At 45.3% G+C, this 20,338-nt stretch overlaps 1 protein-coding gene across 2 annotated transcripts in view; it reads right to left on the bottom strand.

Moving 5' to 3' along the window:
* DNAJA3 (DnaJ heat shock protein family (Hsp40) member A3) overlaps window positions 1-20,338 on the bottom strand; it is a 291,953-nt gene that overhangs the window by 99,749 nt on the left and 171,866 nt on the right. For both annotated transcript variants that reach the window (XM_085628467.1, XM_085628468.1), the window contains exon 8: window positions 15,445-15,573. In XM_085628467.1, coding sequence (XP_085484593.1) covers window positions 15,445-15,573 — 129 coding nt within the window. The remainder of the gene's footprint in view (window positions 1-15,444; window positions 15,574-20,338) is intronic.

The following is a 20,338-nucleotide window of genomic DNA, read 5'->3' as shown; positions in this document are numbered from 1 at the left end:
ACCCCAACCCTCTACCCTACTACCCCTCTACTACCCCACTACCCCTCTACTACCCCACTACCACCCTCCCCTACTACCCCTCTACAACCCCACTACCCTTCTACCCTACTACTACCCTTCGACCCCTCTACTACCCCACTACCCCTCTACTACCCTACTACCCTACCACCCCACTACTACCCCTCCGCTACCCCTCTATCCCTTTACTATCCCTCTACTACCCCTCTGCTATCCCTCTACTACTACCCCTCTACTACCCCACCACTATCCCTCTACTACCCCGATACCCCTCTACTACCCCACTACCCTACACTACCATACTACCCCACCCCTCTACCCTACTACTTCTACTACCCCACTACCCCTCTACTACCCCACTACTACCCCACTGCCGTACTAACCCTATACCACCCTACTACCCCTCTACCCCCCACGACCCCTCTACTACCCCACCCCACTACCTTACTACTCCACTACCACCCCACTACCCCTCTACTACCCCACTACCCCTCTACTACCCCACTACCCTACTAACCTACTACCCCTCTACTACCCCACTACCACCCCACTACTACCCCTCTATCCCACTACCTCTCTACTACCCCACTACTCCTCTACTACCCTACTACTACCCTACTATCCCACTACTACCCCTCCTCTACTATCCCACTACCCCTCCTCTACTATCCCACTACCCCTCCTCTATCCCACTACCCCCCTACTACCCCTCTACCCCACTACCCCTCCACTACCCTACTAACCTACTACCTTACCCCTCTACTACCCCACTACCACCCCACTACTACCCCTCTATCCCACTACCCCTCTACTACCCCACTACTCCTCTACTACCCTACTACCCTACTACCCCACTACTACCCTACTATCCCACTACCCCTCCTCTACTATCCCACTACCCCTCCTCTATCCCACTACCCCCCTCCTCTACTATCCCACTACCCATCTACTACCCCTCTACCCTACTACCCCTCTACTACCCCACTACCCCTCTATTCAGCAGACTCACATGGGTAGACCTTGTCCGACCACAAGGCCATAAAAATGGCCACTCCCACTGGGGCAGGTACTTTGTTATAATAGGTGCGCAAGAAACACTGCTTGATGACTCGCAATCAGCGCCACTGACGAAGAGAACGAGATTCCTGAAATGTGTTTGGCTTATCTGAACGGATTGAATTGGATGCTACTTCTTTGACGAGAGCCTGTTTGCAAGTTGTGAAACGCAATAAATAAACTTATTAACAGCCTGCGGCTTCTCTCCTTGGGGCTACCCTTTGCGTTGGATGTTGAGCGGCTTTTGCCGGCCGCGGAGAGAGGCCCACAGCTTGTTTGCTGGTCTGTGCTGACGCCAAATGGGAACAGGCACTTTGGAAGGCTGTATGTTCTAAAGATTTTTCAACTGGAAAGCGGGGCAGGCACTCTGACATGAACTTGGCACCAACCCACTTGGGTATTATTGTTTTATAAATGTTGTGAATCAATCAGCAGACTCGCATGGGTAGACCTTGTCCGACCACAAGAACCACAAGGCCATAAAAATGGTCACACCCACTGGGGCAGGTACTTTGTTATAATAGGTGCGCAAGAAACACTGCTTGATGACTCACAATCAGCGCCACTGACGAAGGGAACGAGATTCCTGAAACGCTTTTGGCTTACCTGATCGGATTGAATTGGATGCTACTTCTTTGACTAGAGCCTGTTTGCAAGTTGTGAAACGCAATAAATGAACTTATTAACAGCCTGCGGCTTCTCTCCTTGGGGCTACCCTTTGCGTTGGACGTTGAGCGGCTTTTGCCGGCTGCGGAGAGAGGCCCACAGCTTGTTTGCTGGTCTGTGCTGACGCCAAGTGGGAACAGGCACTTTGGAAGGCTGTATGTTCTAAAGATTTTTCAACTGGAAAGCGGGGCAGGCACTCTGACATGAACTTGGCACCAACCCACTTGGGTATTATTGTTTTATAAATTTTGTGAATCATTCAGCAGACTCACATGGGTAGACCTTGTCCGACCACAAGAACCACAAGGCCATAAAAATGGCCACGCCCACTGGGGCAGGTACTTTGTTATAATAGGTGCGCAAGAAACACTGCTTGATGACTCACAATCAGCGCCACTGACGAAGGGAACGAGATTCCTGAAACGCGTTTGGCTTACCTGAACGGATTGAATTGGATGCTACTTCTTTGACGAGAGCCTATTTGCAAGTTGTGAAACGCAATAAATGAACTTATTAACAGCTTGCGGCTTCTCTCCTTGGGGCTACCCTTTGCGTTGGATATATATATATATATATATATATATATATATATATATATATATATATATATATATATATATATATATATATATATATATACACACATGCATTTATATATATGTAGGTGTATATACATACATAAACATATATATATATATATACATATACAGATCTGCATATCTATATAAATACAAATATAAATGCATGCATACATATACATATATGCATACATATGCATGTCATGTACATAAAGGTTTGAAAAACACTAAAAAATGCAAAGCTAAAAAGCACCCTAATTACAAACAGAATTGCTTTAACTTAAACGAGGGCGAGACCTATTGCATTTTCAATGCTTTTTTCTATAGTGCTTAATATTCTGGAACTATAAATATTGTTTACGTAATAGTACTCAATTTGATATCCTTAAATGGAAGGAAAGCAAAAAGTGTATTGCCAGAATCTGAACTCAGTGTGCAGACCACAGCAGTTGTCTGGAGTAAATCTTAACCCACTGAGCCATCTAGCCAATTTGCTGATTTTGCTTAAACAACTCTGGTTTCTTTCTTTGTGCTGTCATCCCGTCACCTGCTATCCCTCTGTCCTGAGATTATCTGACCTTCTATTTACTGGACTACATGGTTGGGCTGCCTTTATATTTCTCTTACCAGCCTCCTTCCCCTACAACATCCTCTGGTGCTTCTGCCCTTAAATTCACTAAGGTTTTCTCCAGAACCTATGTGCCTTTTCCTAGTACTAGATCCCTTCTGTCTCAATTCTTCCTCAATTTGGATCTTGCTGCATGTCTCTCCAGGTAACCCTATCCTAATACCTGGACAGCCCCTTCTCTTGAATACTGCCTGGTGATTCTTTAAATAATTCACAGCTTGGGTGTCTGTTCTAGCCACCCCAATCCAGGCTGGCCCCTTGATGTCTGCCTCAGTGCCATCTGTGAGTCTCATGCCATTCCCTTCATTTATTCGGGTATTATGCTATTAAAATATCCACTCAGAGCTGTACTGTCTAGGCTTCCCAATGTTGTCTCCTTTCCCCATGGCCAGTCATTATGCTCCTCGCCACTCCCTTCTATTGTCCTTACTGCACAATTCTGAAACGGATACATTTGCTCTGCGATCATTGCGTTACCATCAATGCACTGGTCACAAAAAGTGTCTACATGTAAATGCCTCGACCTGTGCTGCTTTTTACGTGTCTTTACTACTAGGGTTACTGTGGTGGCAGTTGGCAGGGCTGCTGGAAGGCAGGAAGCAAAGTGGGCTGGATAAGGTAAAGGGGCTGCTCAGAGCCCTTAGATGAGTACACATCACAGAGGGGGGTAAAGAAGGCTGAGCAGCCTGTGATGAGCGAAGGCAAGGTAGCAGCAGTAGATAAGAGAGGTGTTGAAAGGGATGAAGCCTATGATGAAACTGTAGGGTGAATAAAACCTCTTCTGAGAGGGGAGGAGAGAACCTGTAGTAAAATGTACAAGGGGTACAGAGCCTGTGATGAGGGAGTGGTGAGGACATGGGATGAGTAGTGAGAGGAATATTCATTCCAATGTATTCAGTGTGAAGGTATACGTGTAGTAAGGGGGTGGTGTACTTTAACAGTAAGTGTGTGAAGCCCTTGTTGTGAGCAAAGAACAGACGAGTGATGAACCCTATGATGAAGATGTGGAATTGGTATGGGCCCTATGGCAAGTTAGTTGAAAGGCAAATGTTTTACTGCTGATAGCAAGAAAACAGTGTGGAAGGTAATACTTTATAATAAGAAAGTTTGCAAGAGCAAAGAGGCAGAGGTGGTCAAGTTTACTTTGGGTTTTATAGTTGACTAGTAAGCAGTCCTTGCTAGTCCGTATAGCTTTTACTTTTATAGAGTACGTGGGACAGGTGGATTTCTTTACAGGGCTAGAAGATTATTGTACCCCTTTGTCCCTTGGACGAGTACAGTTTAAAAAAAATTCCACACCCCGGTTACAGGATAAGTGACATTTTCCATTTGTGGAATGTAGCTGTAGATACGCATGCTGTGCAGAGACTGAAAAGCAGTTCTCCCTTAATGCAGGGGCTAGCCAGAGGATGTTGAAAAAGACTGAAAAAGTATGTGTAAAACAGCCTGGCTTGTTGGCGAGCTAACACATCCACACAGTAATGTCTAGTGAACGTGTGGGGAGTAGACTCAGTATCTGCTTTGCAGGAGTTAGCTATAGGAATATTACACAAGAAAGTCATAGCAGTTCCTGATTTTTACGGGTTGAGTGATGTCTGGGAGGGAGAGGCAGAGGTCTTGTTGCATAACAGGTCTGCATGCATTTGACCAGACAGGGTGTTATACTTGCCTTAAAGAGAGCACACCCTTTATTTGGTTTAGAACAAAAAGACAAGGCGCTGTTGTGTCTTACGGAAGGGCTTTGCCCAGTCAATGTAATACATAAGCGCTCTTTTGACATCTAGTGTGTCAAGAGATTGTTCCGTTACTGACAACTGATGTGGGAAGATTACAGGGAGTTCTATAGTGGACTAAGGTGGAAACTAGAGACCACCTTAGGAAGGAATTTGGGGTTTCTCCTGAGGACTAGCCTATTGTGGTGCATTTGGAAAAAAAGGTTATTCCAGAGTAAGAGAGTCTAAAGCTCACTGGCACGCTTAGGGAAGTGATTGCAACCAGGAAGGTACAAGAGTAGAGTCGCTCAAAAGGAGGGCCCACAAGTTTTGTTAACACAATGTTAAGGTTTCACATGGGGGCGGGTGGCACCTATGGCAGAAAGATCCTTTCGAGTACCTCTATGAAGGCTTTGATAATAAGAACCCTGAAAAGAGAAGGGTGTTCTGTTTCGAAGGTAAGTGGCAACAGCACCTTAGTGAAGTCTGATGGAAGTGTAAGTGAGGCCTGACTTTTGCAGATAAAGCAGATAACAGACATTAACTTGTACTGCTGCTTTGAGAGGGTCAATATGTCCAGGAAGACAGCAGTGCACAAACCTTTTCCATTTGGCTGCATAACAGGCTCTGGTTGTCTGTCTGTGCGACTCTTTAAGGATGGTCATACATGCCGCAGTCTAATTGAGGTACCCAAACTCTAAAGCTTCAGGAGCCAAATCACAAGATTGAACTGTTCGGAGTTGGGATGCACAAGTGTGCCCTGATTTTGGGAGAGAAGATCCTGCCGGCTGGTCAGCTTCTCGTGGGGCACTAGAGATAGTTTGAGGAGAGTAGTAAACCAGGGCTGTCTGGCTCAAGTAGGGGCTATTAAGATAAGAGAGAGGGAGGGATGTCTGGGGAAGCCTCTGTACAACGAATGGAAGAAAGGGGAGAGGCGGAAAAGCATAGGCAAATATCCTTGAACAGTTCATCCATAGTGCACTTCCCATGGATTGTGGGTGTGGGAACCTGGAGGCAAAGTTTGGGCATCTTGCGTTTTTGGCAGTAGCGAGGAAGTTTATGTGGGGAAACCCCCTAATGGTGGGAAGCAGAGGAATAGAACTTGAGTGGAGTACCCATTCATGGACTTGTTGCTGAGACCTGCTGAGGAAGCCTGCAAAATCGTTGTACACTCCAGGTATGTACTCTATGTAGCCTATCAACAGATAATGATGGCCTGCCCACTGCCAAATGCCCAAGGCTAAAGCAGACAAATGACAGTGATTGCCGCCCTGTTTCTGTAGGTAGAACATGGCAGTTGTGCTGTCTGCACAGGAGGAACACTTTGAAGGCTAGTAACTCAAGGTGGTTGATATGGAGACTCTATTGATGGGGCCCCCTGAATGGGCAGTTCCTTTAAGTGCCCCCCCACACCCTCCCACAGAGTGAGGGAGAAGTCTGTTGAGATGGTCATCTACGGCACAGGATTCACAAAGGTCTGGCCCTGAAACAGAATGCTGGCATTCCATCACGGCAGAGAGCAGTAAGTGTGGCCCTCAGTCAACACTAGATCCTCCCAATGACCCTACGCTTGTGACCACTGTGCTCCTAAGGCACTCCTGCAATCAACGCACTTGCAACCTGGCATGAGAGACTAAGGCTATGTTGGCCAAGAAGGTGGATGACCTTTCTGACCATTACCGGACGATCTGGCTGAAAAAGTGGGAGCAGGATCTGGAATGCTTGGACCCTTGCAGGACAGGGATACGCTTTCCCAGTGACAGAGCAGAATATGGCCCCTAGGAAGGGTTGGATCTGTAGATGCTTGAGATGCGATTTTACGTTGTTGATGGTAAAGTCCAAGCTGTAAAAGATCTACAGTAACTTGACTGTGCACCAAGCACTGTGTTGCAATGCACTCTTGATCAGTCAATCGTCAAGAAAGGGAAGACCAAGATGCCAGTCCGTCTGAGGTGAGCGGCTATCACTTTGTGAACATGAGGGCTGTGGTAACCCCCAAGGGGACCACTTAAAGTGATAATTATGACCATTTAGCAAAAACCGGAGGGACCGTTAATGTAGAGAGTGGATGTGGAAATAGACATCATTGAGGTTGAGGGCGGTCATGAGTCATGAAGTCGCTTTGCAGTAGTCAAAGAATGACATCCGGGAGTGTTACCATGTGGAAATGTTCTGAAGGTATGTACTTGTTGAGTGCCCTGAGGTAGCGAATGGGCCTTAGTGAGCAGTCCTTCTCGAGAATGAAAAATTATAGGGAGCATACCCTTTTGCCACGGTGTGGTGGCGGCACAGGTTCTATGCCCCCATTGACGAGTAGTCCATGCTCTCATTTTGAAGACGACGCTGATGTGTTTGCAGGCTGCAGAGGGGAGGCGGGGGGATGTTTGGTGGTGTGTGCATGAGTTCTAGACAGTATCCCTCCGCCATGAGGTTGCAAATTCACTGGTGTGAGCTGATCTCCGTTCAGCAGGAAAGACACCCTTGCAGTATTTCCAAGGCCGGTGTTCAATTGCTAAGGTAAAGGAGTCACAGTTTTGCAGATGAGGCCCCTTTAAGGGCTCTAACTTTGACTCTGCCTCTACCATTGTTATTCTTGGAAACCCCTCCCTCGACTGTAAATGTCCAGAGAGGGTGTCTGTTGCTGCTGTTGTCTGGGGAAATAGGATAATGATGATGATTCGGAGGTAGTAGTCTTCATCCCTCCACGGTATTGTGTGCGGTGAATCTTACCTTCAGCTACCAATCCTGGACCCTTCTTTTTATACTGGTCTGGGAGGTGTTGAAGCAACTCCCCCATTTCAACCCACTATGCCCTAACGTACCAGGAGAGCAAATCCACGGAAACAGCGATATGCCAATGCACAGCAGACTAGAAGCAACGAGTTTCCCACTGTGTCTATCTTTTGACTCTCCCGGTCAGGGGTATGTGCATCTCCGTGCCCTGAGAGCACATTTTCGGACTCTGAATAACCAGGGAGGTAACCCTTGATGCAAGGAAGGTTAGGAGGAGATTCCTTATATTTCTGGTCAACCCTAGGCATGATGACTCATGCCTTTACTGGCTCCTTAAATAGGTCAGAAGCGGACATAAGCATCCCCTTTAGCGTAGGCAAGGACATTTAGTGGGAAGGGGAGGGATGGAGAGGAAGACGAAGGAGATGGAGGTAGACAAGACAATGGCTTCCAGGCTTTCTCGAAAAACAATTTCCTCTTTAAGAGTAATAGGGTCCTGTGCCCTGAGAGGAGGCTGGGCTAAAATTAATCCAGCCTCTTGATTGATAAGGATGTGCTGCTGTCTGGCATCAAGCTCGTCTTGGAGGTGCTGGGGAATGGGTATGTGTTGAACCTCATAAGCGAAAGAGGAAGTAGCCCTGGATGCCATTTTTTTTTCACAGCCAAGAATGCCAGTTGGCCTGCAGGCATAGAGTTTGACTTCGGCTCCGAAGGCTTCAACTCTGAGGCTGGCTTCGCGGGTGTCTTCGAGGCGGGAGCTTAAGAGACCGTTTAAGTGCGTGGCTTTGAGGTGGACTTCGGCGCAGAGGGGTGGGAGGGCGTCCGGTCCAACTCAGCGTTTTGGTGCCAACCATGGCGTTGCAGCAGTGGCTGACAGAAGGCCTGATGAAGGGCCAACAAGCTTGGCTCCTTCCAGGGTGATGCTCAGCTTCTTATTGATGTAGAGGGGTGGGAGGCTGTGTGTTTCTACTAAATGTGGCTGTTTGATGCTCTGCGCAGTGCAGGTGGAGGCTCATCCACTTCAGGGTTGGAGCCACAGCTCTCCTCTATCGAAAACAGTGACCTCTGCACTAGAAGCCTCTGGCTGCTGCTCATCCTCGGTGTCCTGGTATCCAAACAGGTTCAGAGTATTGTCTGCTCACTACTGCGCCATCAAAGGCGAGGCGATGAGACAATTTTGATGGTATCTGAGGGTCTCTTTTTCCGGAGGGCAAGGCACACTGAATAGGACGCCTCCTGGTGGTCTGGGGACAGACAGAGGCTACACACCTGATGGAGGTCTGTCCTCATGTATTTCACTCGACACTTCAGGCAGTAGGGGAATGCAGTTGGTTATTTTCTTCACAGTCACTTTGTCGGGCTTCAAGGAATCAATCGAGCCCAAGGGGGCTAAGGCCCCGTACGAGGTGTTCAAGGTGTTCAATCACACAGCTGAAGAAAAAGGGTATGTGACGCTTGAAACAGACAAGTAAAAGCAACTGATATTTCTTCCGACTAGTAAGAAGGATCCGATCAGGCCCGGCGACAAAACCATGCATTAGTGACCTGGAGCTCCAAGGGACACATCTGAACAAGACAGGAGAGGAAAAAACAATCTAACAAAGGAGCTGATGCCCATGGACAATACCAACAATAGGTTGAGTCACTATATCTCGTGACTCAAAAGACTTCTTCTATGGAAATCAACTTGCACACATCCAAGCCCAACACTAGATGGCATGAGTAAGTATAGCAAATGTATCTACAGCTACACATGAACCAACCATATCATTTACCTCTAATATTATCCATGGGAGGGTGCTGTTGTATCAGTGCTTGGCCATGCATGGTTATGGATTTAACAGTTTTGTTGTTTTCAGTAGTGACCAAAACTTATCAATCTGGCCCGTGTAAGTCTACTCCTCAAAGTATCACTTGTAGTTTGCGAATAGCCAAATGTAGTAAAGTTACTCAAAAGTGTTAAAGTAAACAATATGTTTAAATTACTCACAAGTGTATTCTAGGTGACTAGACCTGCATTTATTTTATAAACGTCCCTGGCTCTCATAACCCACTCAACATGATTTGAGACATAAGGGTGAATGCTACTCAACATCAGTGCTCAAGCAATAGCCGACAAGATACAACTTGTGATTACTGTTTGACATCTGATCATAAGACTGTGAGGATTGTATGATGTTCCAACAAAAGATCAAGAGAGTGACAATAAGAAAGGAGGGAAACCGCTCAAGAGCACAGACATAGCAGCTTATGAGCAGGAGGGTGCATCAGATATTCCGATACGACCAGAGCACTCATCGCATACATGTCTGTTTAAGAGAAAAAAAGGTCTTCTTTAGCATAAGCAAAACTTGAGAACGTACAAAGGGGATGCAACATCAAAACAAAAATATGCTGCGATGATGATCACTGTTGAGGTGGGTCAACCTCAATAGCCACTGTTCACAGCATTGGAAACAATTGGTATACATATCAGGTCAGAAAACATTGAAGTAAATTCACTTCTTATGGTCTGAAAAGTGCTGAATAAATGCAGAGCACATACAGCAAATGAAGGGCCATGGTTGTTCAAAATGTTTACTGAAGATGGTGGCAGGAGAATAGAGCATCATGGTAGGCACAAGAATAAAATTAAAGCTTGGCTCTTTCGTCCTTGAAATGACTGGAGATTACAAAACAGTATGCCTAATCTTCTTCACCAATAAGATGATACCAATAGAAGGTTATCTAGTACAAGATAATTGCCCGACACTAGCAATATAACGCATTCCTCACATCCCATTACAAAGCAGACAGAAGCTAATGACACAACACCTTGATTGTTGTAGTAACCCACCCGAACATCCGGAAAAGCTCAATTTCCACAACAGAGGGGTGCAACACAAATCAGTATCCCTACAGGAGCTGAAGGATACATATATGTAATTACAAATAAAAACCTTACACTCATCTAGAACAGTATTTAGTATCTATTTATGTACACTCTGCATGACCCAGATTGTGAATCTTTCTGAACTCCTCCTGTACCCCTAATACTTTGTATATGAACATATATGCCAGCTATAAAGTGCATAAATTACAAAATAAAAATAATTCTACTTTATCAATAGCTTAGTATCTGACCAGTTCTCCATATTGTTACTTGAGTATAACACATGCAGTCCACAGTCTGTATACAATATAGCTCTTGTATGGCCCCACTAACAAAACATCTACAAATAATGAGCACAAATTAGTACGCATAAGTGGCACCATAACGAGACTACAAACTACTTGGAACTCAATATCCACATGACAATACTACTAAGAATGTAAAGCATCTCCTACAAATAACATATGGACTCTAGCATCAAACTTTAGACACCTGCACTATCTGCATGAAATATTACAAACTGCATAACCTGCATGGTAACAACATAACTAGGCTTTCCTGTTTTCAGTTTCTATTTTAGGTATATTCTGGTGGTGTTTTTTCAGTGTTTTCCAGTGATTTTAAAAAAACAGTGCTTTTCAGTGGTTACTCATTTTCGCGCCATAAAAAAACAGCAGAAACAGTGTTTTACCGGTGTTTATGGAACGCTTTGCTTTTATTATTGCTTGCTTTCTTCACTGATGCATGGTATGTAGACAGTGTACGTACAGTGTATATGAGGTCCAAATACATTTTTACAAGTCGAACTTATTGTAGTACACTATACAATACTTCTTCAGTGAATCTTTGGAAAACAAACGATTCACAATAATGAAAGAGAAGAGCAGACTGAATTGAAAAATGTGGTCATTCAATTTCTCCCAAGAGGAGTCCAGAAGCTGCTTGTTTCCCCATCAACAGTAGTGATGAGATGCGTTTTACCAAACAAATACAAGTCGAACAAAACCAGCACAGTAGTCAAACATGCATTAGCAGCCTGCTGCATTTGGAAACGCATTGGGGATTGGGGAGTTGAAACGAGAGCAAAAATGTTTAGAGTTAAAATATTTTATCAACTATCAAATATAATTTGAAATGTCTAATACTTTGGCGCTTCATTAAGGCAACTTCATAGTAGAGCCAATGCATAACCAGAGTAAGGTTTAACAGTTGCTTTTTGCTGCATATTTTTTTGGGGGGTTTGTGCAACCTTGGATTTCTTGAGGGAGGAGAACTGACTACGTTATCGCGGACCTTGACCTGACTGCTGGTCTCCTCGTACGAGTACCCCAAAGAACGGTGCAGCCAATATGCCAAATTAGTCTCTCCCGCGGCCCAACATTACACCCCCACCCTCACGGTGTAGCACTGGCACCACCCAGACAACCTTCCTGCACCCTGTCCGTCAATTGGGGGGGGGGCGCAGTTAGCCTTCTGTAATCTTTTAGCTGTAGCTATGCCAGACACTCAAACTATTGCACGCTCCGCCGCCTGTGTGCGCCCACCAGCTCGCCACCCACTGTTCCTTCCACCTCCAGCATAATCCCTGTGTGTCCTTATTGCCTCGTGCCATGAGAGCCCCCTCCCTTTCATGAAGGTGACCGTCCTCTACTCAAACACCAGCGCAAAATACCGCCATCCTCCCTTGCATTTCTCCCGGTATTGCGCCCCTACATCCCTCCCCAGACAAGTCCCCTTGAGCGCCACCATAGGCACCGTGGTTATTGCCAAAGAATTGTAACTTATTTAATTAGTCTAGGAAGGATGAAAGGCTGGGGAATAAAGACTGGGCCCGAAACCGCTATCCAAGGAAACCAGAGGCTCCTTGAATCCACCCTGCATGCGAGTTGGAGCCAGCCCGGCAGTTGAGGGCGGAGAACAGACAACCTTGCCCTATGGTCCCACCTGCCTGTCCCATCATTGTGCCTGCTATGAGGCGCTCCCCCCCCCACATCCCACCTGATGGCACTGTATCTTCGTTTCCCTCCCTCCCTGCATCTTACCGTGTTCTGCCACAGCTTTCCGACCTAAAAACAAGACGCTTTTTTTCAATGTAGGTGGCCTTTGGCGATTAATTGAGAGATCCTCTCCTTTCTGGAGTGTGGTTAAAATCTAGTTTCTCTGTAATAAAAATAAATGCAGCCTCAATAGTATTTTTAACCTTTCAGAATTTGAAACAGATGGGTGATATTTGTGTAAAGAGAATTCCCGGGAAATCTGGAGTATCAAAGAAAAAGGATATGGAGTCCATGCTCACCTTTACCTTCCTTAGCAGGTATACAAGCTCAGCTGTGGCCAGCGTGAGAGGCTTGCACCGCTCCTCGAAGATAAATTCTGAATGGTACCTCGCATTTCTCAGCACGACATGCCCTGTTTATTTAAAAACAGTAGTGTATCTTCTCTTCTCAGTGGCAGCATTTTTTGGAAATCTGAGAAAAAACACCCAAGCACTCAATCTGCCCTACAAATCCGTTTTAACGCACAGTGAAGAGCAGTGTGGAAAGTTTGCACTTCAGTGCTTTCAACATGGCAGTTTCATGACCTCCCCATGCCCGACAAGTAGCTAACACTGCCAGAGGGCTACATCCAGGACTTAAAGTGGGTCGGCTCCTGCAGGTGCTGGGCACAGGCAATTCTTACAGCAGGTGGTCAGACGCGTCTCTATTGGGCTCTCCATTTTTGCCCTCACCCTCAGGGTGATTTTTTTTTTTTTTTTTTACTGTGCAGCTGCTCATAATTTAATGTAACTTCAACGAGACGGGTTATAGTTCTTTCAGTGTCTCATCAATTCAGCACTGAAGCATACATACAACAAAGCCGTAGTTACTGCTTATTTATCTTATGCAACTAACAACCATTGACAAAGCCAATAGACCTGGCTCATTGAATGTGTAATGTTACTTGTTGTATCATATATCGGGATACTAAGACAGAAAACGCAAATACCAGTGGGGCGACACACTATGCTAAGCACAGGTTTTTAGCATACGCGTTTTTAAGCCTCGCCCTTAATTACATCCACCACTCCCATTTAAAAGACCAACTAGATTTTTCGTCGTCCTACATAAAGCCAAAGCCCTGGCCACGGGTACCTCTGTGTTACAGACGCAGCAAAACGCCTGCTGGGGTAATAAAACATTATTCCCAGCACCAATTGAATTACGGCGGCACTTAATTTTTTCGGAAATGCTACATTGTAAGCCGAAAGCGCTTTATCTGCGCCCCCCACATCAACACGCTACCATGATTGCAGGCACGTGAGGCACTGTTCTGCTCTGCATGATGGATGGCCGATCTTCCTGTAGGTCGGGCCCAGTTTGTTGAGCATAAAATTTCCCAAGTGCGTGCCACCCAGTGTTTCCCCCTACACTGCCGGACTGGTGCCTCTATCCCCCTCCATGGTACCCCCGTGTGGAAATGAATCACGCCCTTGTAAGAAATGGCGCCAATCCCTGCTCTCCTATAGTGCCTGGTGCAGCAATCTCCCCCACCCCCAGATGTGGGGGGAACACCCAATAGATCCTAACCGGCCAGACTCTTGCAAAAACCTCCTCCGGTGTAGCCTGGCTCCCAGCCTTAACCTAGTAATTAGACCCCTACCTGCCCCGACTTAACCTGGAGAACCGAGGGCCCCCTTTGCCCCTCCCTTCTCGCTACCCCCACTTACGCGCTTGGTCTCCCTCTAACTAACCTGTCTCTGATATTGAAGTGCTTTTTATGCTGCCCCCGTTGCGTCACCCCTGGACAAATACCTTCTTTGTGGTATTCTGTGAGATGTATCATCCGCCCAGGCTCACACGCCGAGATTCAAACTTCACTCCGAGATTCAAACAACACCCTGCTCCTGAGTCGGCATGTCAGAGCCTCGGCCCCCCTCGCCTCCCCCTTATACCCTGCCATGTACTACAATTGTCTGGTTTAACAGCCTTGCGCTCCTGTGCCCAATTACAATCTGCACAACTCCTAAAACGGGCGTCCTGCATCCCCTCTTGCTGCTCCCATTCACGCCCGCTCGGTCTGCCCTTCAACCTCACTCCGAAATTCTAACCCGACTCCACATTGAAGCCTTCTTCCTGATACTCAGTGCTCACCCCCAGGCCAAAGACCTCGTTTGTGGTAGCCTGAGGACATTAACCTATCTGCCCAGGATCACTCACTATATGTTGAGACGCTCTCAAGGCGGCCGCTCTGCGCATAGGGCCACAACGCTTCCTCCTTTCCTTTGGTCTCCGCTATTGCCTACTGTGGTTCAGCGGGGTCCATTGCATACTCGCAAAGCTAAACTGAACTTCCAGCATCCAGAGAAACCATTCTCCCTCACGAGCGTTACCCCTACCCCAAGCCTTTCTCGCCCCTGCCGTGTTAAGTACCGACCATTACCCACCGCCATATCCATATAAGTGCCTGGACGGCCCTCCGCCCTCCCCCCCTTGCTATCCACGGGCATTTCACCACTCTTCATTATCCTTTTCCTCTGCCCGCACTTTATATCTTTTGTGTTGCAGCTTGTTAGGGCCGAAGCCCTTGTACCCATCCCTTGCCTATGAATAGCACTTGAATCCCCGCTGTGCCTTTCCCACTACTCTGCCCATTTATAACCACCATCAAGCCAGCCCCAGAACAACAGTCCCGCCCTACCATTATCACACATCGTTACCTCCTCTCCTGCACATTGCTCCACACCTGCTGCCATATGAAATTCAATCGGGGGCCATTGTACTGCTTTGGCTCCATCAAGTGGCCAAGTGGTGCAACAGCAACGAAAATCAGTGACTCGGTTTAAACCGAGTCCGCTGATTTTCGTCCGGTAGGGTTCTGTCGGTCAGATTCGGTTAAAACCGAATTCCGGAAAGCCTAAACATAACTAAATCCACATCTGTGTTTCTAGATTTCAAGGCTAAAAACTAAACAAATCTATTATAACAGAACATCGGTCATAGGCACTGTACTAGTAGGTGGATATGTAGTTATGTGTATGGCAGACATATAGGTTGCGAGTCATGTGCAGGCATAGAAGAAGGGCAAACTGTGAGCAGAAATTAAGGTGATAATACAACATGGATAGGTAGAAGTTAAACATCCATTACACGAAACATGCATAGCTGCTTGATATGCTGGCTGATATGGAGTGCAGGCTCATACCGTGACACTGATGGTTTCATACAAGCCCTGGGCGCGGGCTGTTCCTCCGAGAACAGCCTGTGCAATGGAGAGGAAAAGATCTGAGTGAATATCCGCTCCGTCTCGTCGGAAGATGGGGCTTTTCTGGACCTAAAAACATATAAAGTTTTTGTTTACTCAAATTCCTCATCATACTAATTTTTAACTTACAATATACAATTCCTTCAAAGCGATATCAGCTTACGGTATAAAACTACAAATGTTTAAATCCAAAATCCTACAAATAGTTGCAGAAGGAGCTTCAAGAGGAATGGCAAGTCTAGCAGTGAGATCAAAAAGAAGTGACTTGGGGTGCTTTAAAGGCCTCATGAGATCAAGTCTCCCACTTATGGGAGAACATTCAAGTTTCTGTACAGCCCATGTGTTAGATTCATATCCATAGTCTGGCTAAATACACATCCTACATGCACATTTCTATGATCCAATACACTGCAAAGCTTCAAAGAACATTGCTAGCTCAAACCCCATAGGGTCTACTACATGTAACAGTGATGATCACACATGACCCACTCAAGCAAAAGATCTGTGTCAACATGCAAGTTGCTGAATTGTGCGCTAACTGTAAACTTCACATTACAGGTAAACTTAAAGCTACAGGTAAACTGTAAACATCGCGTTTACAGGTTCAAGGGAAGTCTTTTAATTTAGCCATTAACACGGTGCATGTGTGTCCAAAAAAAGGGCAGACCAATGACTTGCTCTCAAGCCATCACAAATAAATGCAAGTCTATTAGATGTCTTAGCACATAAAACTCTGTGCAACCATTTCAAGGCTGCAAGCAAATATATCCCAGAGGTTGCACGTCCAGGCCTCCTGAAGTCCAGGCACGTATAAGATGCATCGCACTCCCATCATGACCCAATCTAAGGTTGCTTTCCGTTGCTACAATTATCATTCATGTCTTTTGAGGACTGAAAAAGAATCCACCAAGTTTGATGACCCCCGTCAAGTACAGAAGACTTTCTCTTTACCTATAATAACAGTTATCCATCATGGGTATTGTCATCAATCATGCCAATGCAAATTTTCCCACCAGTCAAGTGGAATAACAGAACAGTTCATATTAAGATTTAAAATAAGTCATACAATTGTAGAGAAAGAGATGCAATATGTATCTTTTGCTGCAAATGCATAAAAGCAAAGGCAGCACCGGAAACAAGTCTCTGCCTATTTGAAGTCACCTACTATGTAGCATCCAGAATACACCTCATCAACCTGGCCTGTCAGTTCTAATTAAAGTGCTACAAGGGAACTCAGATTTGTCCAAAATATAGGATGTTGTTGAGTGGTTCAGCTAATAGCAATAAGTTGACCTATTTATCAATACTATAATCAAATTAAAAAAACAAAAGCCACACTCTAGATTGTCTCACCACTACCTGATGAAGACAACCAAGGAGAACAGGCAATAAACAAACTTCTCCTTTACAGAATCTTCATTACTATCAATAATGTTGGAATTCAATTACAAGTACTGAGCTCAAACGGATTACATTATTTTCACTAACCGTAATGACTTATGGGGACAACCTGCACTGCATGAAAACGTACTTTAACACTAGCAAAAACATAAAAAAATATTAATGTTCAGCACCAGAAAAGCAGTTGACGCTCTTTTAGTAGCAGAAGGGCTCTAGGCTTACCAGGAAAAAAGCTGTTTGGAATTCCAGTGTCACAGCTGAATATAATAAACTATCCAACTGGCTACAACTTGTTTATACTCAAGAGCACTTGCACTCAGAGTGGTGTAAAACTACACAATGTTATTTTGAATATCGATTAAACTAGCCTTCTAGTTTAAATGGCAAAGTAGGTGGGAAGACAGAGAATGAAGGACAATTTTATACAGGTTTTATTTCAGTGAGTATATTTACGCAAAGCAGGCCTACCACCAGATGGTTGTGATGCACTGCACACCGCAACAGGACAATTTTTGTACTCAGGGGTTGCAGAGTCAAGGGTAAACATTAACATAAATGTGACAGCATTGCACAATGTGGGTGATCTTCTACCGAAGGGCATACACCACGCCAACTTCTCAGCTCAGCTCAGCCTGAAGCAGGACATTCCTCTCACTTAGCTGTCTGCACCTGAATTAGCAGATCTCTATTACCCTTGTGCAGATCAGTTGCAATGGAGAGTTAATACAAAAATTAGGTGGATCTTTCAAGCACCAAAAACTCAGTTCCATGGTCAGCAGTAAATGACACAGTTTTGTTTTTCCTGCACAACCTTACTTCTAAGGAGAGCCATGGGGACGTTAAGATAAAAAAAATAGCTCTCTGTTCAACTGCTAGAAATGCAATCTGGCATCTCAAGTGAACAGCCCAACTTTGTCTGTTTATAAATGGAATGATTCGAATTTTTCGAGAAATCTTATCTATTTCATTTTTAGGAAGCACCTAATGAGATGTTTATTAAATGATGCTCAAATGCTACTTCGCACTTAACGCGCACTGATTTGTGTAGTGATTAACATAGTCCTTGTGATTCTGGAAAAAAATATGTAACCTGGAAGTTGCAGACCACCACTTATAATTAGATCTAAAGCACCATGATTCACTGTTAAATGGTACAATTTGTTCAGAGCTAATGACATGTCTGTCTCAACAGAAGTAACTTGTACTTTATTTCTTTCATGACGCACATACATTGTTGTGGCTATAACATTTTTACGCTATCAAAATCGGAATTAAGTTGTTGCAATTGTTATCAATGGACTTTGGATGAAACTAGTGCACTTTGACAAAAGTTCAAGGTCTTATTATCTTTTGCATAATAATGCATAAATAGCAAATCGTTTTTTCATTAATTCATACACTTTGGTGCAAAATCATAATAGGTAGTCTTGCGCAATAGCAAGCCATGAATCGCACTAAGGACACCGAAGAAGAAAACAATTGTCAAAACTCAACCCTCTCTCACCCATTCCTAAGTAAATGAAGCCATGGTATGACACTAGACCATCTTTATCTATGTATTTAAAATCATATTTTCAATGCATTGAGAACACATTCATGTGTCTAGGATAGTATCAATAAAGTATTCTTAAGTTGCTCAACCCTGTGGGGCATGTACACTCCTACAGATTACCTTACATACATATAATGTAGGACGAGCACCACGTGGCAAGAAAATCATCCTGCTCTTTAATGATATGTGCAGATAAACTATGCCACCACAGTTTCCCAAAATTTAAGCACCATTTGTGCCAGGCCTGGGTTAAACTAATATCCAAGGTGTGACCTTCAAAGAGTTATTAAGGCACATGCCCAGAACTGTGGTACCAGGATTTGGTACGGTCAGAAACTCCCTATATTTGTAATTATTGCCAGTGCTATCTTACACTATGTGGTAATAACGGGGCAAGAACATCATATATAGAGAGGTGCACACTTTTTGGCAAAACCTCTCCAGTGTCTGTCTAACATCTCAGAAAACATTGTATAGTTTGTCATCTTGTGTTAGAAATGGGATTCCTGGCTGGCTAAGGCGTGCGCCAAAGCCAGGCAGAAACCACCACTCTAGTCAGGGCAAGAAAGTTACACACCAAAGATAACCCCTGCTCACCCCCTTGGTAGCTTGGCACGAGCAGTCAGGCTTATCCCGGAGGCAATGTGTGAAGCATTTGTGCATGCACCCAGCAACACCATCCCAGGCCCACCACAAAAGAAACTCCACACAAGGTTATATAAATATAGCCTTTGTATTATCAGAACACATTAGAATAGTAAGACCATATTATACAGGGTGCCACCTGGCACTAGGTCATATTTACAAGGGATTATTTACACCGGACAGGGACCACTGTCAGTACCATCACAAAGTGAACTTAGTAAATGTAGAATTTATCATAAACATAGAACACCCCAAGTGACTACTGGTAATCACTGTATTTAGCATTGGCCTGTAACATAAACTACATTATGCACAGCATCACACCAGGCGCACATTACATTCTGCGCCAACCTCACCATCATAAACACATGAGGCCATCATCTCACCAGTCTAAACGCATTGGACCCTAACCTCCTAAGTATAACTACATTAGGGAATAACTCTCACTAGCATAAACCATAATATGTGAACCACCCTCATAATTATAAAACACATTTAAGGGCATCAACACAGGTGCGTAAATCATTCTACAGAAATCACATTTCCTAGCACCCAAAATCACAGTAGGGCCTGGCGTCCTATAAATCTAACAATCGCAACAGCCCCCCTGGCCAACCGGCCATCGCAAAGAAGGGGCTCAAATGCCCTGTGTCCCGAAAGACAGGGCGCGCTGCCAATGCAGCGAAAGTCAATTGCGCCACTGCGCAAATCTAAACGGTGCAGCTGCCCACTACTTGCTGGGCAGCTGGAAAACAGTCAACTGGGGCTTGGGCTCGCAATGGCCCTTGGAACAAGTGTGCCAGGCGTTGGAGCCACACGGGGCTCTGAATCTAAATAATGTGCCCAGACAATAAAAGCATGGGCCCCTCTGGGCCTTCCTAAAATAATTATGGCCATCGTTGGAGCCACCTAGGCTCTAAAAATAAATATGCCAAGCGTTGGAGCCACCTAGGCTCTAGGAACAAATCAGGCGCACATTGGAGGCCTCTAGGCTCTTGAAAATAAACAAGTCCCCTTCGTTGGAGCCACACGGGGCTCTGAAGATTATGGGGCCAAACATGGGAGCCATGTAGGCTCTGGAAATAACTATGCCCCTGTTGGAGCCATCTGGCTCTGAAAATAAGCAGGTCCCCCAAGCACTGGGGAAGGACACGGGCCCCTCTGGCCCTGCAAACAACCATGGCTACATGTGGGAGCCACGCGGGCTCTAGAACGATTACGTCCCCACTCCGTCGG

This window comes from Triturus cristatus, chromosome 10 (genome assembly GCF_964204655.1).
Source record: "Triturus cristatus chromosome 10, aTriCri1.1, whole genome shotgun sequence".
NCBI classification, from domain to species: Eukaryota; Metazoa; Chordata; class Amphibia; order Caudata; family Salamandridae; genus Triturus; species Triturus cristatus.
The sequence above is the reverse complement of the archived record's forward strand: the minus strand, read 5'-3'. Positions and strand labels throughout refer to the sequence as shown.